The 27,371-nt window shown below is 47.2% G+C and overlaps 1 protein-coding gene across 18 annotated transcripts in view; it reads right to left on the bottom strand.

Moving 5' to 3' along the window:
- The window catches only part of nav3 (neuron navigator 3), a 639,300-nt gene that overhangs the window by 112,372 nt on the left and 499,557 nt on the right, over nucleotides 1–27,371 (bottom strand). For 12 of the 18 annotated variants that reach the window (XM_087996953.1, XM_087996954.1, XM_087996961.1 and 9 more), the window contains 3 exons: nucleotides 13,435–13,573; nucleotides 11,605–11,872; nucleotides 9,443–10,160 (listed from right to left, as the gene is read on the bottom strand). In XM_087996953.1, coding sequence (XP_087853079.1) covers nucleotides 9,443–10,160; nucleotides 11,605–11,872; nucleotides 13,435–13,573 — 1,125 coding nt within the window. The remainder of the gene's footprint in view (nucleotides 1–9,442; nucleotides 10,161–11,604; nucleotides 11,873–13,434; nucleotides 13,574–27,371) is intronic. The other 6 variants (XM_087996955.1, XM_087996956.1, XM_087996969.1 and 3 more) reach the window with 1 other exon arrangement.

Genomic DNA, 27,371 nt, shown 5'->3' with positions numbered 1-27,371 from the left:
TGAAATATAAGCTAACTATTCTTGCATTCAATTCCCTTCACAGTCAGCCACCACATCCTGATGACATGCTGTACCTGCGGACTAACCTTTTGTGGTTCACGCACTGGGACACCCAGATCCCTCTGTATCTCAGAGCTCTGTAGCCTCTCACCATTTAGATAAGATGCTGCTTTTTTATTCCTTCTGCCAATTTCACATTTGCAATATAATACTCAGGGGTAGTTTCTTTACTCAGAGAGTAGTAGGGGCGTGGAATGGCCTGCCTGCAACAGTAGTAGACTCGCCATCGTTAAGGGCAATTAAATGGGCATTGGACATACATATAGATAAGAATGGAACGGTGTAGGTTAGGTAGGCATCAGACTATTTTCACAGGTCAGCGCAAAGTGGGAAGTTGCGTGTGGAGGCTGAAGAGATTGGGGAGACACTGAATGAATACTTTTCGTCAGTATTCAATCAGGAACAGGACATTGTTGTCAATGTGAGTACTGAGTCACAATTAAGTAGAATGGATGGCTTTGAGGTATGTAGAGAAGAGGTGTTGGAAATCCTGGAAAAGGTGAAAATAGATAAGTCCCCTGGGCCTGATGGCATTTATCCTAGGATTCTCTGGGAAGCAAGGGAGGAGATTGCAGAGCCATTGGCCTTGATTTTTATGTCCTCGTTGTCTACAGGAGTAGTGCCAGAAGATTAGAGGTTAGCAAATGTGGTTCCCTTGTTCAAGAAGGGGAGTAGAGACAACCCTGGTAATTATAGACCAGTGAGTCTTACTTCCGTTGTTGGTAAAGTGTTGGGGAAGGTTATAAGAGATAGGATTTATAATCATCTAGAAAAGAATAACTTGTTTAGGGATAGTCAGCACAGTTTTGTGAAGGGTAGGTCATGCCTCATAAACCTTATTGAGTTCTTTGAGAAGGTGACTAAGGAGGTGGACGAGGGGAAAGCAGTAGATGTGGTGTATATGGATTTTAGTAAGGCGTTTGATAAGGTTCCCCATGGTAGACTACTGCAAAAAATACGGAGGTATGGCATTGAGGGTGAGTTGGAGGTTTGGATTAGGAGTTGGCTGGCTGGAAGAAGACAGAGGGTAGTAGTTGATGGCAAAGGTTCATCTTGGAGTGCTGTCACTAGCGGTGTTCCGCAAGGATCTGTTTTGGGACCATTGCTGTTTGTCATTTTTATAAATGACCTGGAGGAGGGGTTAGAAGGTTGGGTGAGCAAGTTTGCGGATGATATGAAAGTCGGAGGAGTGGTAGACAGTGAGGAAGGATGTGGCAGGTTACAGCGGGATATAGATAAGCTGCAGAACTGGGCAGAAAGGTGGCAAATGAAGTTCAATGTAGCTAAGTGTGAGGTGATTCACTTTGGTAAGAGTAATAAAAAGATGGGGTACTGGGCTAACGGTCGGATACTTGGTAGTGTGAATGAGCAGAGGGATCTTGGTGTCCATGTACACAAATCTTTGAAAGTTGCCACCCAGGTAAATAGTGCGGTGAAGAAGGCATATGGCGTACTGGCTTTTATTGGTAGAGGAATTGAGTTCCAGAGTACTGAGGTCATGTTGCAGTTGTATAAGACTCTGGTGCGGCCGCATCTGGAGTATTGTGTGCAGTTTTGGTCGCCATACTATAGGAAGGATGTGGAGGCACTGGAACGGGTGCAGAGGAGGTTTACCAGGATGTTGCCTGGTATGGTAGAAAGATCGTATGAGGAAAGGCTGAGGCACTTGGGGTTGTTTTCATTGGAGAAAAGAAGGTTTAGGGGTGACTTGATAGAGGTGTATAAGATGATTAGGGGTTTAGATAGGGTCGACAGTGAGAATCTTTTTCCTTGTATGGAGTCAGCTATTACAAGGGGGCATAGCTTTAAATTAAGGGGGGGTAGGTATAGGACAGATAGTTAGGGGTAGGTTCTTTACTCAGCGAGTCGTGAGTTCATGGAATGCCCTGCCAGTAGCAGTGGTGGACTCTCCCTCATTATAGGCATTTAAGCGGGCATTGGATAGGCATATGGAGGATAGTGGGCTAGTGTAGGTTAGGTGGGCTTGGATCGGCGCAACATCGAGGGCCGAAGGGCCTGTACTGCGCTGTATGCTTCTATGTTCTATGTTCTATGATACAAATGCAACAGGAAGGATAGAAAGAGAGGCAAGAGAGGAGGGGGAGTGGTGTTTTTGATAAGGGATAGCATTACAGCTGTGCTGAGGGAGGATATTCCCGGAAATACATCCAGGGAAGCTATTTTAGTGGAACAGAGAAATAAGAAAGGGATGATCACCTTATTGGGATTGTATTGTAGACCCCCCCAATAGTCAGAGGAAAATTGAGAAACAAACTTGTTAGGAGATCTCAGTTATCTGTAAGAATAATAGGGTGGTTATGGTAGGGGATTTTAACTTTCCAAACATCGACTGAGACTGCCATAGTGTTAAAGGTTTAGATGAAGAGGAATTTGTTAAGTGTGTACAAGACAATTTTCTGATTCAGTATGTGGGTGTACCGACTAGAGAAGGTGCAAAACTTGGCCTACTCTTGGGAAATGAGGCAGGGCAGGTGACTGAGGTGTCAGTGGGGGAGCACTTTAGGGCCAGCGACCATAATTCTATTCGTTTTAAAATAGTGATGGAGAAGGATAGACCAGATCTAAAAGTTGAAGTTCTTCAGAGAAAGTATATTCCTGTCAGGGTGAAAGGAAAGGCTGGTAGGTACAGGGAATGCTGGATGACTAAAGAAATTGAGGGTTTGGTTAAGAAAAAGAAGGAGGCATATGACAGGTATAGACAGGATAGATCGAGTGAATCCTTAGAAGAGTATAAAGGCAGTAGGAGTATACTTAAGAGGGAAATCAGGAGGGCAAAAAAGGGGACATGAGATAGCTTTGGCAAATAGAGTTAAGGAGAATCCAAACGGTTTTTACAAATACATTAAGGACAAAGGGGTAACTAGGGAGAGAATAGGGCCCCTCAAAGATCAGCAAGACGGCCTTTGTGTGGAGCCACAGAAAATGGGGGAGATACTAAATGAATATTTTGCATCAGTATTTACTGTGGAAAAAGATATGGAAGATATAGACTGTAGGGAAATAGATGGTGACATCTTGCAAAATGTCCAGATCACAGAGGAGGAAGTGCTGGATGCCTTGAGACGGTTAAATGTGGATAAATCCCCAGGACCTGATCAGGTGTACCCAAGAATTCTGTGGGAAGCTAGAGAAGTGATTGCTGGGCCTCTTGCTGAGATATTTGTATAATTGATAGTCACATTTGGATACAGAACTGGCTCAAAGGTAGAAGACAGAGGGTGGTATTGGAGAGTAGTTTCTCAGACTGGAGGCCTGTGACCAGTGGAGTGCCACAAGGATCGGTGCTGGATCCTCTACTTTTTGTCATTTACATAAATGATTTGGATGCGAGCTAAGAGGTACAGTCAGTAAGTTTGCAGATGACACCAAAATTGGAGGTGTAGTGGACAGCGAAGAGGGTTACCTCAGATTACAACAGGATCTGGACCAGATGGGCCAAAGGCTGAGAAGTGGCAGATGGAGATTAATTCAGATAAGTGTGAGGTGCTGCATTTTGGGAAAGCAAGTATTAGCAGGACGTATACACTTAATGGTAAGGTCCTAGGGAGTGTTGCTGAACAAAGAGACCTTGGAGTGCAGGTTCATAAGATCTCAAAGTGGAATCGCAGGTCGATAGGATAGTGAAGAAGGTGTTTGGTATGCTTTCCTTTATTGATCAGAGTATTGAGTACAGGAGTTGGGAGGTCATGTTGCGGCTGTGCAGGACATTGGTTAGGCCACTGTTGGAATATTGTGTGCAATTCTGGACTCCTTCCTATTGGAAAGATGTTGTGAAACTTGAAAGGGTTCAGAAAAGATTGACAAGGATGTTGCCAGGGTTGGAGGGGTTGAGCTATAGGGAGAGGCTGAACAGGCTGGGGCTGTTTTCCCTGGAGCGTTGGAGGCTGAGGGGTGACCTTATAGTGGTTTATAAAATCATGAGGGGCATTGATAGGATAAATAGATGAGATCTTTTCCCTGGGGTCGGGGAGTCCAGAACTAGAGGGCATAGGTTTAGGGTGAGAGGGGAAAGATATAAAAGAGACCTGTCGGGCAACTTTTTCACGCAGAGGGTGGTACGTGTATGGAATGAGCTGCCAGAGGAAGTGGTGGAGGCTGGTACAATTGCAACATTTAAAAGGCATCTGGATGGGTATATGAATAGGAAGGGTTTGGAAGGATATGGGCCGGGTGCTGGCAGGTGGGACTAGATTGGGTTGGGATATCTGGTCGGCATGGACGGGTTGGACCGAAGGGTCTGGTTCCACGTTGTATATCTCTATGACTCTCATCAACTCAGCCAGGTGTTAAATTTGGAGGTAGGTGAGCACTTTGGTGATAGTGACCATAATTCGGTTATGTTTACTTTAGTGATGGAAAGGGATAGGGTGTAACGCAGGGCAAGAGTTATAGCTAGGAGAAAAGCAATTATGATGTCATTCGTCAAGCTTTAGGATGCATAGGGTGGGGAAGGGAACTGCAGGGGATGGGCACAATAGAAATATAGTCTCCCTGCTATAGGAAGAATGTTATGAAATTTGAAAAGGTTCAGAAAAGAATTACAAGGATGTTGCCAGGGTTGGTGGATCTGAGCTATAGGGAGAGGCTGAACAGGCTGGGGCTGTTTTCCCTGGAGCGTCAGAGGCTGAGGGGTGACCTTATAGAGGTTTACAAAACCATGAGGGGCATGGATAGGATAAATAGACAAAGTCTTTTCCCTGGAGTCAGGGAGTCCAGAACTAGACGGCATAGGCTTAGGGTAAGAGGGGAAAGATACAAGAGAAACCTAGGGGGCAACTTTTTCACGCAGAGGGTGGGACGGGTATGGAATGAGCTGCCAGAGGAAGTGGTGGAGGCTGGTACAATTGCAACATTTGCCGAGTGCTGGCAGGTGGGACTAGATTGGGTTGGATATCTGGTTGGCATGGACGGGTTGGACCGAAGGGTCTGTTTCCACGCAGTATATCTCTATGAATCTATGACTCTATAACATCAAGGGCCGAAGCGCGTGTACTGCGCTGTAATGTTCCATGTTCTAATACTCTGTTTGCCACAACTTCACTCACTCAATATCACCGATCAATATCTTTTCATCAGCTCCTTGTGTCACCTCCATTTTAATTGCCTACCTCGGATTTTCTTGTCAGCAGACTTATCATTCCATCTTCTTCAAAGTCATTGACATAAAAAGTTGAGACCCTAGCACTGACCCCTTTGTTATATCACTCACTGCATTTGCCCATCAGAAAGTGATACCTTTATGCCTACTCTCAATAGACATCGATGAGTAACAAACTGTCTGTATTGTCCTCAACACATCGTTCAGTTGTAAAGATGTGAAAACGTCTGCCTTCATTTTAACAGCTAATGGAAATCTGAAAGAAGAACAGAAATTGCTGGAGAAACTCAGCAGGTCTGGCAACATCAGTGGAGAGAGAAACAGAGTTAACATTTCAGGTCCAGTGACATTTCTTCAGCAATGTTCTGAAGCAGAGTCATACTGGACTCAAAATGTTAAATTTGTTTCTCTCTCCATAGTTGCTGCCTTACCTGCTGAGTTTCTCCAGCAATTTGTGTTTTTCTTTCAGATTTCTCCCATCTGCAGTTCTTCATTTTATTTCAATGGGATTCTGTCCTGAGTTAGAAAGAAGATCACTCTTACAGAGTTGGCAACAGTGTACAGTGACCCCCATGTTCCCACTCAGAGTGAGTGTGAGTCCGAGGTAGGAGTGTAACAACGTACTCTCTGAGTCAGAGAGTCATACAGCGTGGAAACAGATCCTTTGGTCCAAACAGTCCATGCTGAACATAATCCCAAACTAACCTAGTCCCACCTGCCTGCCTCTGCCCCTCTCCAAACCTTTCTTATTCATGGAAGGGGGATGGGAACCAAAATTGTAATACAGGTGCAGAAGAGGATGAGAGTAGGGAGTTCCAAAATCAAGTATCTTACACTGGCGAGAACCTGGATTGAAGTGTGTGTACTTCAACACGAGGAGCATCCGAAATAAAGTGGGTGAACTGGCAGGGTGGGTTGGTACCTGGGACTTCGATGTTGTGGCCATTACGGAGACATGGATAGAGCAGGGACAGGAATGGCTGTTGCAGGTTCCGGGATTCAGATGTTTCAGTAAGAACAGAGAAGATGGTAAAAGAGGGGGGGGGGTGTGGCATTGTTGATCAGGGACAATATTACAGTTGTAGAAAGGATGTTTGGGGACTCATTAACTGAGGCAGTATGGGCTGAGGTTCGAAACTGGAAAGAAGTCACCATGCTGGGAGTTTTCTATAGACCTCTGAATAGTCCCAGAGATGTAGAGGAAAGGATAGCAAAGATGATTTTCGATAGGAGTGAGAGAGACAGGGTAGTTGCCATGCGGGACTTCAACTATCTAAATATTGACTGGGAACACTATAGTACGAGTCCTATAGATAGGTCAGATTTTGTCCAGTGTGTGCAGGAGGGCTTCCTGACACAGTATGTAGACAGGCCAACAAGGGGCGAAGCCACTTTAGATTTAGTACTGGGTAACAAGCCTGGCCAGGTGTTAGATTTGGAAGTAGGTGAGCACTTTGGAGACAGCGATCCCAATTCTGTCAGGTTTACTTCAGTGATGGAAAGGGATAGGTGTACTCCACCGAGCAAGAGTTACAGCTGGGGGAAGGGAAATTATGATGCAATTAGGAAAGATTTAGGAAGCGTAGAATGGAGAAGTATACTGCAGGGGATGAGCACATTAAAAATGTGGAGCTTATTCAAGGAAAAGCTCCTGTGTGTTCTCGATAAGTATGTACCTGTCAGGCAGGGAGGAAGATGTAGAGCGCGGGAACTGTGGTTTACTAAGGAAGTGGAATCGCTGGTCAAGAAGGAGGAGGCTTATGTTCGGACAAAATGTGAAAACTCAGTCAGGGCGCTTGAGGGTTACAAGGAAGTCAGGAAAGACCTAAAAAGAGAGCTCAGAAGAGCCAGGAGGGGACATGAGAAGTTGTTGGTGGATAGGATCAGGGTTAACCCTAAGGCTTTCCATAGGTATGTCAGGAATAAAAGAATGATGAGAGTTAAATTAGGGCCAATCAAGGATAATAGTGGGAAGTTGTGTGTGGAGTCAGAGGAGATAGGGGAAGCACGAAATAAATATTTTTCGATGGTGTTCACTATAGAAAATGAAAATGTTGGTGAGGAAGATACAGAGATACTTGCATCTAGACTAGAAGAGATTGAGGTTCACAAGAAAGAGGTATTAGAAATACTGCAGAGTGTGAAAATAGAGAAGTTCCCTGGGCCGGATGGGATCTATCAGAGGATCCTCTGGGAAGCAACGGAAGAGATTGTCGAGCCTTTGGTATTGACCTTCAAATCATCATTGTCTACAGGAATAGTGCCTGAGGACTGGAGGATAGCAAATGTGGCTCCCTTGTTCAAAAAAGGGTAGTAGAGACAACCCTGGTAATTACAGACCAGTGAGTCTCACTTCAGTTGTTGGTAAAGTGTTGGAAAAGGTTATAAGAGATAGGATTTATAACCATCTAGAACAGAATAATCTGATCAGGGACAGTCAGCATGGTTTTGTGAAGGGTAGGTCGTGCCTAACGAATCTTATTGAGTCTTTTGACAAAGTGACCAAACAGGTAGATGAGAGTAAACCGGTTGATTTGGTGTATATGGATTTCAGCAAGGCGATCGATAAGGTTCCCCACAGTAGGCTATTGTACAAAATGCGGAGGAATGGGATTGTGGGAGATATAGCAGTTTGGATCAGTAATTGGCTTGCTGAAAGAAAACAGAGGGTTGTAGTTGATGGAACATGTTCATCTTGGTGTCCAGTTACTAGCAGCGTACCACAAAGGTCAGTGTTGGGTCCACTGCTGTTCGTCATTTTTATAAATAACCTGGATGGGGGCTAGAAGGGTGGGTTAGTAAATTTGCAGACGACACTAAGGTCGGTGGAGTTGTGGATAGTGACGAAGGATGTAGTAGGTTGCAGAGAGACATAGATAGGATGCAGAGCTGGGCTGAGAAGTGACAAATGGAGTTTAATGTGGACAAGTGTGAGGTGATACACTTTGGCTGGAGTAATCGGAATGCCAAGTACTGGGCTAATGGTCGGATTCTTGGGAGTGTAGATGAGCAGAGAGACTTCGGTGTCCATGTACACAGGTCCCTGAAAGTTGCCACCCAGATTGACAGAAGTTTTAAGAAGGCATACAGTGTTTTGGCCTTTATTAATAGAGGGATTGAGTTCTGGAACCAGGAGGTTATGCTGCAGCTGTACAAAGCTCTGGTACGGCCACACTTGAAGTATTGTGTATAGTTCTGGTCACCGCATTATAAGAAGGATATGGGAGTTTTGGAAAGGAGACTTACTAGGATGTTGCCTGGTATGGTAGGAATGTCTTACGAGGAAAGGCTGAGGGCCTTGAGGCTGTTCTCGTCAGAGAGAAGGTTGAGAGGTGACTTAATAGAGACATACAAGATAATCAGAGGGTTAGATAGGGTGGACAGGGAGAGCCTTTTTCCAAGTACAGTAGCGCCTCGACTTACGAACTTAATCCGTTCCGGGACCCGGTTTGCGAACTGAAAAGTTCGCGAACTGAATCAATTTTTCCCATTGTTTGATCCCTGGTCCTGGATAGCATAAGAATGCTTGGACGGCTGTTCACAGCGCATGCGCCAAAGACGAACTGAATGAGATCACGCGGGGCCCAAGAGCTTTTGCGTTCAACAAGCGCATAGCAAAGCAGAACAATGAAACCACATGGTTGCACACGGGCTTATTGCGTTCGCACCTTCATTCGCACCTTGAATTTCGTACGTACGTTGAAGCAAAATTTTACATACAATCCTGTTCGTAAACCGATTTGTACGTGAACAGGTTCGTTCGTATGTCGAGGCGCTACTGTATGGGGACAGCAAACACGAGGGAACACAACTTTCAAGTGAGGGGAGATAGGTATAAGACCGATGTCAGAGGTAGTTTCTTTACTCAGAGAGTAGTAAGGGTATGGAATGCTTTGCCTGCAACCGTAGTTGATTCGCCAAGTTTAAGTCGTCATTGGACAGGCATATGGACATACATGGAATAGTGTAGGCGAGATTGGCTTCAGGTTAGTATGACAGGGTGGCGCAACATCGAGGGCCTGTACTGCGCTGTAAAGTTCTATGTTCAATGTATCCATGTGGTCTGGTTCCTCATGTGGAGCTTTTCCAAACATATGGAATTCATAATGCAGTGTGACTGGGATTGGGACCACAATACCTGAACAGAGCCAGCCATATACAAGTGACACAGTGTCCAGCTCAGAAATCCCTGATAACCTGTTTGGAAAGGATGAGAAGGACCCAGCAGTCACAAAGAGCCAACACCTTCATCATGTCACTAACCTGCGGAATGTTGGTGAGGAGATATCTGGATACTTGGAACCCTGTTGCCTGAGTCCTGACGTTCCGCTGCTGCTCATGGACGGAGGGCTGGATTTTGGGGAACTTGAAAGTGACATTGTTTCTGGGTCAGACCCTGCAGCTACCTTCTCCCGCTCTCTCTCCCCCTGAGCAATCCCGATGGGGCTGGAACGCCCCGAGCCAACCTTGGAAGGTTCTCTGAGCTTGGAGGCTGCATTGCTCGCTGATTTCCCCCCGGTGTTGGAGTCGATGTTGCTGGTACTGGAGCGATGCCCACCACGGCTGCCGATGGTGCCAGCACTGGTCTTATCGGGTCGTGGTAAGCTGCGATACTGCAGATTAGTCCTGGAGCTGATCAGCAGGATTCCGTCCTCCTGGTTCTGGGAACCATCCAGACTGGTCTTTCTAACGGAGCTCGACTTGCTGGGAATGCCAGAAGACTTGGGCACTTTCCCCAGCGTAGCGGAGCCACTGGTCACTGTTACCCCACTGCTACTCATGCTGACCGTCGATGAGCAGATGCCAGCTTTTTTAAAGCCGAAGGAGCCAGCAGTGGATGCTCTTCCAATTCCAGATGGTGGCTTCTTGCCTTCATCTCCACTGCTCTTTCCTGCCTCCGAGGGACAGTGTTGGCTAGTTGTGCCTTTTAAGGACACCTTTCCCTTTTCCGAAACTTTAACATCTTCTATTTTTCCTGCAACTGGAATATTGACAATTAAACAGAGTACTTACAACACATAAACAGGCCATTCGGCCCAATAGGTCCATTCTTGTAATAATAGACACCATTCTACTCCATGTTTGAGACCAGTATCCTGTCCCTCTATCTCTTCTTCCCTCTTAGTTATATCCAATAAATGCATCTATAACTGCTTCCTCAAACTCCTTGTGAATGTGAGATCCACATACTCTTCACTCTCTAAATACATTTCTCCGGAATTTTTAATTAGATGTATCTGTGACTATCTTCGATCTCAATGACCCTCTGTGTTTTGGCCTCCGGTGGAAATGTCTTCTCTACATCAGACTAATGAAATCCCTTCATTTATTTTTGGATCTTGATGAACCCACCTCAGCCTTCTTTACTTGTTCATTCTCTGTCCCTATTCGTTCCCAATAAACACATCCCCTTCCATTCTCATACTAATGTCCCACCTTTTCTCACCTGTGTTACTTGTTGTTATGGACCAGGCCAGATCCCCTCAAAACGTTTCGAGAAAGTAGCCTAGACCTTAACTTTGCTCATTGTTTTAAGCAATTGTAACATAGATGTTCCGGGAGGGATGCAGTTGGTCAATCCATTCAATTTTAATCAAAACAGAATTTACTTACAAGATTACCAAATGAAATACAAACAAAAGAGAATAGAATACTGAATAACGTAACCTACCCGACAACCCAATAGACTATCCCAACTTAATGATGCTGTTCCCAATACTTGCAACAATCCCCATAAACGCCCCTTGGCACAAAACCCAGGGTCTTACAGGAATGAGTCAGAGAGAGAGGATCAGCATGGACCTGCTTCTTTGGGTCTAGCAGCTTCACAACTGCCTCCCTGCTTTCAACCACCAAAGCCCAAATTAACCCAGAGAGAAGCTGAGCTGGGAGAACTGGCCACTCCCCTTTCATTGTACAAGTGTTTTTTTTTAACTTGAAAGCCTTTTTACCTGAGGCAGTATCTGTTAGCTAGAATCAAACTGGCCCTAAAACCCACAGCAACCCAGACTTTTCAGAACCTGTGTTTTTACAACCTCCTGAAAAAAAAAGCCCAAGGATAACCTAACCTTGTTAAAGGAGCAGCATCATCACAACTCATATATCTTTTCAAATCTATTTCCATCATATCATTGAGTATCATATCATGAAATCAAAACAGAAGTTGCTGGAGAAACTCAGCAGGTGGAGACATCTGTGGAGACTGAAACAGAATAAACGCTTAAAGTCTAATATGTCATTCCTTTGGAGGAAGAATTTGGAGTTCTGATAAAGGGCCACTGGACTTGAAACATTAACTGAGTTTCTCTCTTCACAGTGCCACCTAACCTGCTGAGATTCTCCAGCATTCTCTGGGTTAGTTTCAGATTTCCAGTAACTGCAGGATTTTGCCTTTATCACTGAGTGGGTTATTTCCATGGCCGTACCTGGTGTTTTTAAGGGCTGTTTGTTCCGCGGTGTGGGTACCCCTCCTTGCGCTGTCATACCCCGTCTCCATGATCCTGTTTGAGACAGAGACAGAGACGGTCTCTGTCCTTTCTCAGAATCATCTGATAAATCAGACAAGTTCCTTTTCCACTTCTCACTCAAGTCCATCTTTGACACGTCCAAACCCTCCTCAGGCTTCTTCAAATCTTCCCCGCTCCAAGCGGTTTCATTTTCGGAAGTCGAGTGCTTCTCTGTGTCAGGTTTGGGCTGTAAGAAGCCATTGGGCAAAGTCAGAACCATACAACAGTGCTCGGTATTCTGTTTGTTTCGCTTTTACCTTGACCAAGAACGATTTTTTTATCTTGTTCTGTCATTGGACTGTCTCTCTCTCTCTCTCTCTATCACTTTCTCTCTATTTATATACAAAGCTTTGACTGCAAAGGGTCAATTGAAGATTCAGGACAAGATTCATTAATTATCATTCAGTAAGTTCATCAGGGGATAGACCGCAAACAAAACCCAGATTCTAGATCATTGGCTAAAAGTCAGGAGTCTCACAACATCAGGTTATATCCAACACCAGGTTATATCCAAAACCAGGTTATATCCAAAACCAGGTTATTTCCCTCACCAGGTTGTATCCAACACCAGGTTATATCCAACACCAGGTTATATCCAATACCAGGTTATATCCAACACCCGGTTATATCCAACATCCGGTTATATCCCAAACCAGGTTATTTCCAACACCAGGTTGTATCTAACATGGTTATTTGAAAGCACAAGCTTTCGGAGCAGTGCTCCTGTTGGACTATAACCTGGTGTCAAACAGCCAGCACCCTCACATTGGCAAAAGATGCAGAGGGCTAGCTGAGGAGAAGCTGTTTATATACAGTGAGTTGTTGTGATCTGACAGAACAGTGGAAACAGATTTTATAATAATTTTCAAAAGAGATTTGGATAAATATCTGAGAAGGTAGAATTTGCAATGCTATGTGGAAACAGGGTGAGTGGGATTTACTGGCTGATGTGGGCACAGCAGACTGTACCATCGCCCTTGGAGCTGGGCTGTCAGATCATCTAACGTTCTGTGTCTGAATCAACAGGAGAATTCATCTCCACATTTGCAGTATATTGAGGAATATTCAAATATTCATTTCCTGGCATTCAAATCAAAACATTTCTTTAACCGCAGAGCCCAGATAGCTTTTGGCAACATGAATTCTGGCTTCAACATCTCAGCTGTGAGATGAAGACATGAGGAGAACACAGGCACGAGCCTGAGACAACATTATTCACAAAGTCTCCCCCCATCAATACGCTTCACAAACAACCCTCACAGACAGGACATGGGAGTGTACAGTAGGCCAGTGTAGTTTTTAATTTAAACCTTTCTCTTCCCTTTGTAACAGCCTCCAATCATCGATGTCTGTCTAATCTGATCTTCCAGCCTTGAGCTGCTGTATGTTTCCCTATCGCTGCCCAATCTTCTCAGCCTCACTTTATCCTCCTCCTGCCTTCAAAACCCCATCTAAACCAATAATCTTTCCAACCCAGCCCGGAGTCACCCTCCTGTCTCCACAATCTCCCATCCCGGATATCCCAATCACCCTCTTCGTACACAGTCTCTGCTGGAGTAGTTAAAGCATTGAAGAATTGTGAACTTTATATCCATATCCCAACAATTACCTTTGTACCCTAATAGCTCAAAAAGGATAAACGCGTGAAATTCAAAACACTTTACACTCACCGAATTTTCTGATAGCTTTGTTTCTCGTACACCCACAGTAAGCATCAGCAATATTGGGGCTGGTATTGGGAACACGTACCTGAGTTCTGGTATTCTTCCTGGAAGAGGCAGTGACGTTGGAGTACGAGCTGATGGATGAGGTGGTGTTCAGGTCATCAGTACTAAGGTTATCGAGTGTGTCACTGAGACCGCTGCTGATGGAGCTGCTATCATCCCAACTAGAACACCGAGAGAGAGAGAAATCCCCAGTCAACCAACTTCAACACAGTCACGTTCACAACGTAACCAACACTGAATTAGATGTTTTGATACAATGTGCATGACTGAACTATCTAGGGCCATTACATCAGTGTTGGTTAAAGGTGCAATGGTAATGTCCCTGCCTTTTATTCGGGTAAACCTGGACTCAAATCTCACCTGCTCCACATGTTTGTAAACCTGAACAAGGTAGTTTCAAATCAAATAGTTCAGAGTGATTGAGCTTAGAATTAATCAAAATGAGAATCACCACAAATGGTTCAGGTCTCTGATTTAAGGTGTTTTATTTTTACAAAGCTTGCTCTGCCCTGAACCCCATTTAATTTTAATGGATTTAACACACTTGGCAGAATTTGTATTTCTCCCAGCTGGTTTTTGTCTCATCATTTTGATTTTTACAGGAGTTTCTTATTTGGAAAAGTGGGATGGCCTTTGGCTGAGGAAGAAGAGTTAGGAAGATTTTGCCACATTATTGTTCATCGCATCAGCGTGCTGAGTAATCGGGAAATGTAAACCCTGCTTAGAAACAATCAGCTTCTGCTCCAGTAGTCAGTGGGGTCTGCTCCGGCAGTCAGTGGGGTCTGCTCCGGCAGTCAGTGGGGTCTGCTCCGGTAGTCAGTGGGGTCTGCTCTGGTAGTCAGTGGGGTCTGCTCCGGCAGTCAGTGGGGTCTGCTCCGGTAGTCAGTGGGGTCTGCTCCGGTAGTCAGTGGGGTCTGCTCCGGTGGTCAGTGCGGTCTGCTCCGGTGGTCAGTGCGGTCTGCTCCGGTAGTCAGTGCTGGACAGGCAAAACTTCCCTCCAATTAAATATTGGGAAAATCAAAGCTCTGGGCTCTGTTCCGGAGCTCCCAACTCCATCCCTCTCCCTGGCAACAATCTAAGTTAAAATGGGAGTGAATCTCACAAATGTACAGTAGAGGAGGCCATTCAGCCCATCATGTCTCCTCTGGCTCTTCAAATGAGCATCATTCCCTAGTGCCAATCTCCTCCCTCCTTCACCCATACACTTGCACATTATTCCCTATCTAAAAGATCATCCAATACTCTCTTGAATATCTCCTGAGAACTCACACTCTTGGTGTATATGAGACCGATACTGACCTCCTAGTCCTGCCTCGGTTACAGCTCCTCTGCTGCCGAATCCTCACCCTCGCTTCTGTCACTTTTCGAACCTACTTTTCCGATGCACTCCTTACAGCTTTCTAAATCTCTGCTGCCCCATGGACCATGAGGTGCTCCCAGGCAAGCAACATTCAAATACCCTCTCTCTTTCTTCCATCACCTCACCCCCTCCCCACCCCTGTTATCAATTCTACAACACAACCCTCTGGGATATCTCTTCTCCTCAAATTCCATCCTCATTTAAATCACTCCATAACCAATGGCTACTTGGTCACAAGCTCAGGAGAAAAGTCCCTCCATCTCTCCTTCCTCTTCAAAGACACTCCTTCAGCAAATACCTTGAACCAAATGTTGATCATAATCAAAAACCACAATTTTCTTTAAAACCCACCTGTCAAACACCTTGGGGAAATTTCATTTTGTTAAAAACATGATATAAATAGAATCTTGTTTTTTCCTATCATGTTGAAATCTGCTGCAATTATTTCCATTAAGTGCTCACATCCTCAGGTCAGAGTCCTGGGAAGGTTCATGAGCAAATGAACAGGGCTCTGGTCAAACTGGAGCTTAAGGGCTCTGCGCAAACATCAAGGTACCAGGGACAGATTGACCATGTTGGGACCATGCATAGATAAACCATAAAGCTAATGTGAGACTCTTAGACATATCAGAATGGAAAGGACTTATCTGAGACACAATTTTGTAAGCGTACCAATAATTGATATCAGTGGCTGGAACAAGATCTCAGAAACAAAACTGGTAAGAGACAGACACTGGGGGTGCAGAATTGTCTGTCACACAACGAGCAGTAAACATACACCAACGATGAAACAATACTTTGCTTTTGCCAAGGACAAATCTAGGATCTTCATGGACAGGCTGAGCGGCCTCCCTAGTCAATAATCATCTTGTGATCAGGTCTTGTATTTGCAACAAGAACAAGAGACAGCCTGACCCATAATGCCAGCATCCTGTTACAATGGAACAATGATTCCCAAAGAAACAGATCACACTGTATCTCCCTGGAGGTCGGATCATAAACTTGTGACAAAATGGAGTCTTTTGTATTCCGATTCTGCCTTTCTGATACAATGCAATTGCTGTCTTTTATTTTTGGTTTCTGTGGTTCTATTTCTCTGACCCATTCACACTGGCCTCTCTGTTGCTCTTATTTTTAGGGTACAAGACTCTGGCTTGGCTTAATCCTGCTCCTAGATCGCAATCATTAAACCGCTTCACTATTAATACCATCAATGAAAGACTTGCATTGACATAGTGTTTTTCGCAACCTCGCTTCACAGCCAATGTGAACAGCAGCAGCCAATTTGTACACTGCAAGTACCCCCAAGGAGCAATGCGATCGTGATCTGACCAGCTCTTTTAGTAATTTCGGCTGAAAGATAAATATTGAGCCAGTCATCGGCCAGAACACCCTCAAACCCCGTTCAGAATGACCGTCATAAGATCATGTACATAACCTGAAAGGGCATTGGCTGAAGTGCCCCTATTAAAAGCGGCACCGCTGACAATCAGGCACTGCCTCAGCGCTGCACTGGACTGGCAGCTTGGATTCCACGCTCAGCTCATGAAACCAGTTACTATGAGGCTTCTGTAACTATGGAATGTTGTGAGGAAACAGATGGCTCAATCTAAGTGAGGCCGGAAACCACTGACTCCATTTATTGGAATCAGTTTGCATGTAACATTTTATTTTGTTTACAGAGCAATTTCCTTGCTGGGAGCAAACTATCTGAAGAGTGTATGTTGGTCTTTAATCTTACTGACTGGATGTAATGAGCTGCATATGGAATCTGTTGAAAAACCATGCAATAATATTTGCAACGAGGAGAGAACATTCTCTCCTCCTCCTGGTCCTTGCCCACTGTAAGATGATTTCCTTCAGGAGTTCCTCAGGGTAGTGCCCGAGGCCCAACCATCTTCAGCTGCTTCATCAATGAACTTCCCTCCATCATAAGGTCAGAAGTGGGGATGTTCGCTGATGATTGCACAATATTCAGCACCGTTTGTGACTCCTCAGACACTGAATCAGTCTGTGTCCAAATGCAGCAAGATCTGGACAATATCCTGGCTGATAAGTGGCAAATAACATTCATGCACAAATGCCAGGAAATAACCATCTCCAATAAGAGACTATTTAACCACTGCTCCTTGACATTCATTGGTGTTACCATAACTGAATCCCATATTACCAATATCCTGGCGGTTACTATTGATCAGAAACTCGGCTGGACTAGTTATAAACACAGTGGCTACAGGGGCAGGTCAGAGGCTGAGAATCCTGCGGGGAGTAACTCACCTCCTGACTCCCCAAAGCCTATCCACCATCTACAAGGCACAAGTCAGGAGTGTGATGGAATACTCCCCACTTGCCTGGATGGGTGCAGCCCCAACAACACTCAAGAAGCTCGACACCATCCAGGACAAAGCAGCCGCTTGATTGGTACCACATCCACAAACATCCCCTCCCTCCACCATCAATGCTCAGTAGCAGCAGTGTGTACTATCTACAAGATGCCCTGCAGAAATTTACCAAAGATCCTCAGACAGCACCTTCCAACCCACAGCCACTTCCATCTGGAAGGATAAGGACAGAAAATACATGGGAACACCTCGCCATGCAAGTTCCCCTCCACGTCACTCACTATCCTGACTCGGAAATATATCGCCATTCCTTCAGTGTCGCTGGGTCAGAATCCTGGAATTCCCTCCCTAAGGGCATTGTGGGTCAACCCACAGCACATGGACTGCAGCGGTTCAAGAAGGCAGCTCACCCCCACCTTCTCAAGGGGCAACTAGAAACAGGCAATAAATGCTGGCCCAGCCGGTGACACGCATGTCCCAGGAGTGAATAAGAAGGCAATGTAGGTTATTAAAACAAATAATTGGCTTAGAAAGTGCAAATAAAAGCAGCTGTGGAAGGAACCGTGTTGAACTGTATAAATTGCCATGCTGTTGTAAAGCAGCGTGAAGGGTGGTCCCATGGTTTATTAGAAACTTCTCCTGTACCTCCTGCTTTTGACAAGAGAATCTCAAAGATTGAAGAGGTTTATCAGGTGCTGGAGTCAATAGAAAGGCTATGAGCAACCCTCAGTACACCTCTACTGTTAACATACTGTCTGCCACAAATTTCTAGGAGAAAGTGAGGTCTGCAGATGCTGGAGATCAGAGCTGAAAATGTGTTGCTGGAAAAGCGCAGCAGGTCAGGCAGCATCCAAGGAGCAGGAGAATCGACATTTCGGGCATGAGCCCTCCTTCAGGAATGAGGAGGGTGTGCCAAGCAGGCTAAGATAAAAGGTAGGGAGGAGGGACTTGGGGGAGGGGTGTTGGAAATGCGATAGGTGGAAGGAGGTTAAGGTGAGGGTGATAAGGTGAGGGTGATAGGCCGGAGTGGGGGTGGAGGCGGAGAGGTCAGGAAGAAGATTGCAGGTTAGGAAGGTGGTGCTGAGTTCAAGGGTTGGGACTGAGACAAGGTGGGGGGAAGGGGAAATGAGGAAACTGGAGAAATCTGAGTTCATCCCTTGTGGTTGGAGGGTTCCTAGGCAGAAGATGAGGCGCTCTTCCTCCAGCCGTCATGTTGCTATGGTCTGGTGATGGAGGAGTCCAAGGACCTGCATGTCCTTGGTGGAGTGGGAAGGGGAGTTGAAGTGTTGAGCCACGGGGTGGTTGGGTTGGTTGGTCCGGGTGGGTGGCACGGTGGCACAGTGGTTAGCACTGCTGCCTCACAGCGCCGGAGACCCGGGTTCAACTCCCGCCTCAGGCGACTGTCTGTGTGGAGTTTGCACGTTCTCCCAGTGTCTGCGTGGGTTTCCTCCGGGTGCTCCGGTTTCCTCCCACAGTCCAAAGATGTGCAGGTCAGGGTGAATTGGCCATGCTAAATTGCCCTTAGTGTTAGGTAAGGGGTAAATGTAGGGGTATGGGTGGGTTGCGCTTCGGCGGGTCGGTGTGGACTTGTTGGGCCGAAGGGCCTGTTTCCACACTGTAATGTAATCTAATCTAATCTAATGATACGACGTATATGGAGGTTGGTGGGGTGGTAGATGAGGACCAGTGGGGTTCTGTCCTGGTGGCGATTGGGGGGGCAGGGCTCAAGGGCGGAGGAGCGGGAAGTGTTCGGTATTGGAACTGGTCCTCCTGGGAGCAGATGCGGCGGAGACGAAGGAATTGGGAATATGGGATGGTGTTTTTACAGGGGGCAGGGCGGGAGGAGGTGTAGTCTCGGTAGCTTTGGGTTCGGTATTGGAACTGGTCTTCCTGGGAGACTGTAATTTCCCACCAGATGTGATCGACGATGCCCTCCACCGCATCCACTCCACTTCCCGCTCCTCCGCCCTTGAGCCCCGCCCCTCCAATCGCCACCAGGACAGAACCCCACTGGTCCTCACCTACCACCCCACCAACCTCCAGATACATCATATCATCCGTCGTCATTTCCGGCACCTCCAAATGGACCCCACCACCAGGGATATATTTCCCTCCCCTCCCCTATCAGCGTTCCGAAAAGACCACTCCCTCCGTGACTCCCTCGTCTGGTCCACACCCCCCACCAACTCAACCTCCACTCCCGGCACCTTCCCCTGCAACCGCAAGAAATGCAAAACTTGCGCCCACACCTCCCCCCTTACTCCCCTCCAAGGCCCCAAGGGATCCTTCCATATCCACCACAAATTCACCTGCACCTCCACACACATCATTTGCTGCATCCGCTGCACCCGATGTGGCCTCCTATACATTGGGGAGACAGGCCGCCTACTTGCGGAACATTTCAGAGAACACCTCTGGGACACTCGCACCAACCAACCCAACCACCCCGTGGCTCAACACTTCAACTCTCCCTCCCACTCCACCAAGGACATGCAGGTCCTTGGACTCCTCCATCGCCAGACCATAGAAACACGACGGCTGGAGGAAGAGCGCCTCATCTTCCGCCGAGGAACCCTCCAACCACAAGGGATGAACTCAGATTTCTCCAGTTTCCTCATTTCCTCTCCCCCCATCTTGTCTCAGTCCCAACCCTCGAACTCAGCACCGCCTTCCTAACCTGCAATCTTCTTCCTGACCTCTCCGCCCCCACCCCCACTCTGGCCTAACACCCTCACCTTAACCTCCTTCCACCTATCGCATTTCCAACACCCCTCCCCCCTACCTTTTATCTTAGCCTGCTTGGCACACCCTCCTCATTCCTGAAGGAGGGCTCATGCCCGAAACGTCGATTCTCCTGCTCCTTGGATGCTGCCTGACCTGCTGCGCTTTTCCAGCAACACATTTTCAGCTCTGCCTCAAATTTCTCCCATGATTTGGTGTGACAGCTTGAAGCAGAATGAAATATAGAAACAGAGAAAGGGAGAGAGAGAAAGAGAGAGTGAGCGGGGGAGAATATGAGAACGTTAAGATAGATAAATGAGAATTGGAAAGTGAAAGGGAGGAAAAAGCTAGATGGACAACCAAATAGATTGGAGGGGCTGGGTGCGGAGGGGAAGAAAGAGAGAGAGAGAGAGAGATAGATAAATAAAGAAAGTGACCAATGCACAAACGAAAAAAGGATGAAATCAGATTAGGGCGGTGAAGATGAAATTCTATCTTTGGAATTTAAGCAGAGAGGATATTAATTATTTCAATACAACAGAGTCTCAAGCCACTCGGCAGCACTGAGAATGTATTCTTCACGGTAATCATGTGTGAAGCATAGCAATCCTGTCATTGCTGTTGGACTGGCTTTAGAAAGCATGTACACTCTGCTGAGATTGAAATGAGAATTGACATGTTCAACTCCACTGCAGCAGATGTGCCAGTAGCTGCAGTCTGCAAAAATGAAACCTAAGAGAGAAGTTACCAACACACACTCACACAGAGACACTTTCACAGATACACACACAGACACACACACACACACTAGATACACACACAGACACCTACTCTCTCTCACACACACACACATAGATACACACGCACCCACCTACTCTCTCTCACACACAGACGCAGACACACACACATTCACACAGATACTCACACACACACACAGACATCTACTCTCTCTCACACACACACACACATAGATACACTACAGACACCTACTTACATGCACACAGATACTCTCTCTCACACACACACACAGACACACAGAGATACCTACTCACTCACACACATACACATAGATACACATACAGACACCTACTCACACACACACACAGACACCCACTCTCTCTCACACACACACAGATACACACAGAGACACACACAGACACCTACCTTCTCTCTCATACACACAGAGACACCTACTCACACACAGAGACACCTACTCACACACAGACACACACACACCTGCTCTTTCACACACACAGAGACACACACAGACACCTACACTCTCTCACACACACACATACATACAGATATACACACGCCCTCTCTCTCTCTCTCTCTTTTCTCTGCAATTGCCCCAATTAGTATGACAGCACCTGGAGGATTGTTACAAGTTGGTGCCATTACTTGAGGAAGAATGTAGCTGTGTTTGATGCAGTTCACAGCACAATCACTAGGCTGATTCCGGAGACAACAGGCTTGTTTTAGAAAGAGAGATTGAGCAGTTTAGGCCGATACTCTGTGGAGTTTTAGAAGAAAAAGATGAGATCTAGTTGAAGAATATAAGATGCTAAAGGGAGTCACAAAGTACACGTGGAGAGGATGTTCTGTCATGTGGGACAGTCTAGAATCAGAGGTCATAGTTTTAGGGTAAGGGGTAACAAATTTAAAACAGAGATGAGGAGAAATTACTTTCCTCAAAGGGTCATCACTCTGTGGAATGCAATCTCCCAGACTCTGCTGGATGCTGGGACATTGAGTAAATTTAAGGAGGAGATAGACCGATGTTTAATTAGTAACGGGGTCAAGGGTTATGGAGAAAGGGCAAGAAAGTGAAGTTGAGGCTGAGATGAGACCGCCATGATTGTGTCAAATGGTGGGAGCAGGCCAAGGGGCTAAAAGGCCTCCTCCTCCTCCTAGCTGTTAGGTTCTTATGATCTAAAGGCAGCTACAACATACAAGCCATGACACAAGAATGAGTCTTGCTCACTCCTAACCCCAGCAATGTTCCGGTAATCTGGGCTAACCGAATCTCATATTATCTCTCACAGTCCATGTCCTTTTCAAGTTGAGGCCTGGTATCTTGTCTTTGTTACATATTCTTAAAAAGATCTTGCATTTATATAGTGCCTATTCCACCCAACAAGACATCTCAAAGTGGTTTACAGCCAAATAAGAACTTGGAAGTGTAGTCACTGTCTCATGGTTGGTCACTAATTTACACACAGGAATCTCCTGCAGGTAGCAATGTGATAATGCCTGATAAACCTCCCTGTGACATTGATCAAACGTTACCTATTGTTTCTGGCCAGAACTGCCTCACACTTTTTCAAAATAGTCACCATGGGATCTTTTACCTCAGCCAGGCGCCTCAATCTAATATCTCACCCTGGAGACAGCACCCTCTGACAGTGCAGCACCCCCTCAGGCGTGCTCAGGAGTTTCAGCTTTCTCGGTGTTTACAGGCAAACTCTGGAGCTGGATTCAAATCCAAAAGCACATGAGTCGGAGTAAAGGGAGCTACACACTCAGCGAAGACTGACACCAAATCAATACAGAGAGTGCTGGAGAACCTCAGCGGCCCCTTCGGAGACAGAGCCTAATATCACTCTTTAGAAGTTTTAACGAAGCTGTTTGTTTGAGTGATGTTATTTGAGGAATATATTTGGGCTGTTCTTCTTCAAAGTGGGACCGTGGGATCTCTAAGACCTCTCTGAGAGTAAACCAGCTCTCGGTTTAACACTTTAACCAAACACAGCACCTCAAATAGTGCAGACTCCCTCATGAGTGCAGCAGCCTTGTGTATCTGAGTCTGAGCAACAACAAGCTATTCCACTAAGGGAGTCATCGTTGCTAAGGTCAATCATATCTTCACTGAGGGTGAACGTAAGTCCATCAGTACACAGCATGTAGAGAGTAGGGGACGGGGTGGGTGTGGGAGGGAATCATTGGATTGATGAGAAGCAGTTCCCTTAACTCTGAACATGGCCATCCTTTACAAACCGCACCATGGGAAGGGGGGGTGCGGGGCACGGGGGAATGCAGGGGGAGATGAGCTAACTCAGGGATTTGGTCTGAAGTCAGCCTGGACTCAGTCAGCGTGCATCACACAGGAAGATACCAAAGGAGTAGGCCATTCAGCCCATCACATCCACTCTGCCATTCAATTCAATCATGATTAGTCAAACGTTTTAACTTTTCACCATAATCCTGTACGTGACTGCTATTCAGAAATCTGTCAATCGCTACCTCGAAATGACTCAAAGACCGAGCTTCCATGGCGGTGAGGTGGGGGGTGGAGGAGGTTTGGAGAATTACAAAGGTTCACAAGCCTCTCAGTCAAATAAATTGTCCTCATCTCAGAGCTAAACGGAATGCCCCTTATTTAAGCATTCCCCCCGGTTATAGACTCTCCACCCAAAGAGAAACATCTTCCCTGCCCCTAACCTCTCGAACCTTTTCAGTATTTTGGAGGTTTCAATTAGATCACCCTCATCTCTCAAAGTTCCAGAGAATACATGGCCAGTTTTCCCGATGTCCTGTCATATTCCGGCATCCCGGGAATAAGTCTAGGGAACCTTCATTGTGCTCCCTCTACAGCAATAATACAATTCCTGAGATAAGGAAACTACAACTGCACTGTACGTCAGGAGCGATCTGACCAAAATCCTGTAGAATGGAAGCCAGATTTCACTCCAATCCTTTCGCAATATAAGCTAATGTCCTAGTCATCTTCCTAACAACATGCTTCTCTTGCACATTAACCTTCAGTGTCCTATCAACAAGTACACCCAGGTCCCTTTGTGCATCCTCACTTTGCAACCTCTTACCATTGAAGAATACTCTATATTTATTCATATATATATATACATATATAATGAATTCAGATAGCTCAATCAGGAGACCATCAGATTCTTCATCAGAGGGTCAAGGGTTCAAGTTCATTTTTGGAATGGCAGAGTGGCTCAGTGATTAGCATTATGGACTCACAGCCCCAGGTTCAATTCCAGCCTCAGGCAACCGTCTTTGTGGAGTTTGCATGTTGCCCCGTGTCTGCGTGGGTTTCCTCCGGGTGCTCCAGTTTCCTCCCACAGTCCAAAGATGTGCAGGTTAGAGGGATTGGCCATGGGAAATTGCCCAGAGTGTCCAGGGATGAGCAGACGAGGTGAATGAGCCATGAGAAGTGCAGGGGTCAGGGTGGGATGCTCTTTAGAGGCTTGGTTAGGATTGAACAGCATCATTCTGCATTAGAGAGATTCTATTTCTTGGCAGAGATCCACCTGCCAGTGGGAAGACAGCTCAGTTTTTTTTTGGGGAGTAGAATACATTCAGCAAAAATACATCAGCAAAGTTAACATTGTAAAGGCTACACAGACGATGTGATCACACATGAGAGCGATGGATCAGTGTGGACAGAGGAACACAGCCCAGCACCCCCTTCCTGGTCTGGCCTCTCTCTGTCACCACATCGCGCAATCACAAAGTCTCAGTTAAACATCGAACATGATGGAGCTGAACGGGAATCCTCTCAAACAGAAGCTGCTTTAACGCAACGCCTGAGATCGAGGTCATTGATGCATCACTTATTCCCAGCTCAAGGTTTTGTCAACGTTCACATCTTGTGTCCCTCCATCCTCACTATCCCCCCTCCATCCTCACTGTCCCCCCTCCATCCTCACTGTCCCCCCTCCATCCTCACTGTCCTCCCTCCATCCTCACTGTCCCCCCTCCATCCTCACTGTCCCCCCTCCATCCTCACTGTCCCCCCTCCATCCTCACTGTCCCCCCTCCATCCTCACTGTCCTCCCTCCATCCTCACTGTCCCCCCTCCATCCTCACTGTCCTCCCTCCATCCTCACTGTCCCCCCTCCATCCTCACTGTAACCACCTCCATCCTCACTGTAACCACCTCCATCCTCACTGTAACCCCCTCCATCCTCACAGTGACCCTCCATCCTCACTGCCCCCCCTCCATCCTCACTGTGCCCCCTCCATCCTCACTGTGCCCCCTCCATCCTCACTGTAACCCCTCCATCCTCGCTGTAACCCCTCCATCCTCACTGTGCCCCACCCCGTATCCTCACTGTGCCCCCACCCCTGTATCCTCACTGTGCCCCACCCCCGTATCCTCACTGTGCCCCCAACCCCGTATCCTCACTGTGCCCCTCCATCCCCACTGTGCCCCCACCCCCGTATCCTCACTGTGCCCCCTCCATCCTCACTGTGCCCCCACCCCCGTATCCTCACTGTGCCCCTCCATCCTCACTGTGCCCCCACCCCCGTATCCTCACTGTGCCCCCTCCATCCTCACTGTGCCCCCACCCCCGTATCCTCACTGTGCCCCCACCATCCTCACTGTGCCCCCACCCCCGTATCCTCACTGTGCCCCCACCCCCGTATCCTCACTGTGCCCCCTCCATCCTCACTGTGCCCCCTCCATCCTCACTGTGCCCCCACCATCCTCACTGTGCCCCCACCCCCGTATCCTCACTGTGCCCCCACCATCCTCACTGTGTCCCCACCCCCGTATCCTCACTGTGCCCCCACCCCCGTATCCTCACTGTGCCCCCACCATCCTCACTGTGCCCCCACCCCCGTATCCTCACTGTGCCCCCACCCCCGTATCCTCACTGTGCCCCCACCATCCTCACTGTGTCCCCACCCCCGTATCCTCACTGTGCCCCCACCATCCTCACTGTGCCCCCACCCCCGTATCCTCACTGTGCCCCCACCCCTGTATCCTCACTGTGCCCCCACCCCCGTATCCTCACTGTGACCCTCCATCCTCACTATGCCCCCACCCCCATATCCTCACTGTGCCCCCACCCCCGTATCCTCACTGTGCCCCCACCCCTGTATCCTCACTATGCCCCCACCATCCTCACTGTGCCCCCACCCCCGTATCCTCACTGTGCCCCCACCCCCGTATCCTCACTGTGCCCCCACCCCTGTATCCTCACTGTGCTCTGATCAGAACCTTTGGTGTGTTTGTTGCATTTTGACAATCCACCCCTTCGACATCGCGATGGCTGTGAGGTATGTTTGCTCTCCAAAGCCCCGGTGATGGGTGTAATGTGATAGGAATTTTCATTCATCGTGGGGGACCTGTAACACTGCTGCTTTCCAAAGTCAGTAGGGAGGATGGAAGAAGCCTGAACAACAACAATTATTACCTTATGAAGCAGCAACTCCCAAAACCCCACATGAAATGACAATAATGCTCAGCCAAACAAAAAAACCCAAAGACCTGCAGATGCTGGAAATCAGCCATTTAAACAGAAATTCCTGGAGAAACTCAGCAGGTCTGGCAGCATCTGTGGCACTGACCCTTCTCCTGAAATATTAACTCTACTCTCATTCCACACAGGATGCCAGGTAATGTTTGGCCATGTCTGCTTACATTGTACAATGTTCTCATTTCCCTGAAGAGCATTTTTGGAAGAAAGAGTTAAATTGTGCTGTCAGGTTGTATAGTCTCAGCTTGTAATCCCTCGCCTACAGAAAATTCAGAGGTGATCTCATCAAAGTGTTTAAAATGGAGTTGACATAATAGATCGAGAGAAACGATTACCTCTAAGGCAGGGTAAGGGGGTGGGAGTCTAAGACCTTGAGGGCAGAACCTTAAATTAATATTTGAATAATTGGAACTGTGGCTCAATGTCTTGTGTAAACCAATTACTGTGAGAAAGTGAGGACTGCAGATGCTGGGGATCAGAGCTGAAAAATGTGTTGCTGGAAAAGCGCAGCAGGTCAGGCAGCATCCAAGGAGCAGGAGAATCGACGTTTCGGGCATGAGCCCTTCTTCAGGAATGAGGAGGGTGTGCCAAGCAGGCTAAGATAAAAGGTAGGGAGGAGGGACTTGGGGGAGGGGCATTGGGAATGCGATAGGTGGAAGGAGGTTAAGGTGAGGGTGATAGGCCGGAGAGGGGGTGGGGGGGCGGAGAGATCGGGAAGAAGATTGCAGGTCAAGAAGGTGGTGCTGAGTCTGAGGGTTGGGACTGAGACAAGGTGGGGGGAGGGAAAATGAAGAAGCTGGAGAAATCTGCATTCATCCCTTGTGGTTGGAGGGTTCCTAGGAGGATGATGAGGCGCTCTTCCTCCAGGCGTCGTGTTGCCATGGTCTGGCGATGGAGGAGTCCAAAGACCTGCATGTCCTTGGTGGAGTGGGAGGGGGAGTTAAAGTGTTGAGCCACGGGGTGGTTGGGTTGGTTGGTCCAGGTGTCCCAGAGGTATTCTCTGAAACGTTCCTCAAGTAGGCGGCCTGCCTCCCCAATATAGAGGAGGCCACATCGGGTGCAGCGGATGTAGTAAATGATGTGTTTGGAGGTGCAGGTGAATTTCTGATGGATATTGAAGGATCCCTTGGGGCCTTGGAGGGAAGTGAGGGCACAAGTATATTTCCCTCCCCACCCCTATCAGCGTTCCGGAAAGACCACTCCCTCCGCGATTCCCTTGTCAGATCCACACCCCGCCACCAACCCAACCTCCACTCCCGGCACCTTCCCCTGCAACCGCAAGAAATGCAAAACTTGCATCTGCTGC

The sequence above is a fragment of the Chiloscyllium plagiosum genome, unplaced genomic scaffold (genome assembly GCF_037043375.1).
Source record: "Chiloscyllium plagiosum isolate Xiang-an unplaced genomic scaffold, Cpla_swu_hap1 HiC_scaffold_19, whole genome shotgun sequence".
In the NCBI taxonomy this organism is placed as follows: Eukaryota; Metazoa; Chordata; class Chondrichthyes; order Orectolobiformes; family Hemiscylliidae; genus Chiloscyllium; species Chiloscyllium plagiosum.
The sequence above is the reverse complement of the archived record's forward strand: the minus strand, read 5'-3'. Positions and strand labels throughout refer to the sequence as shown.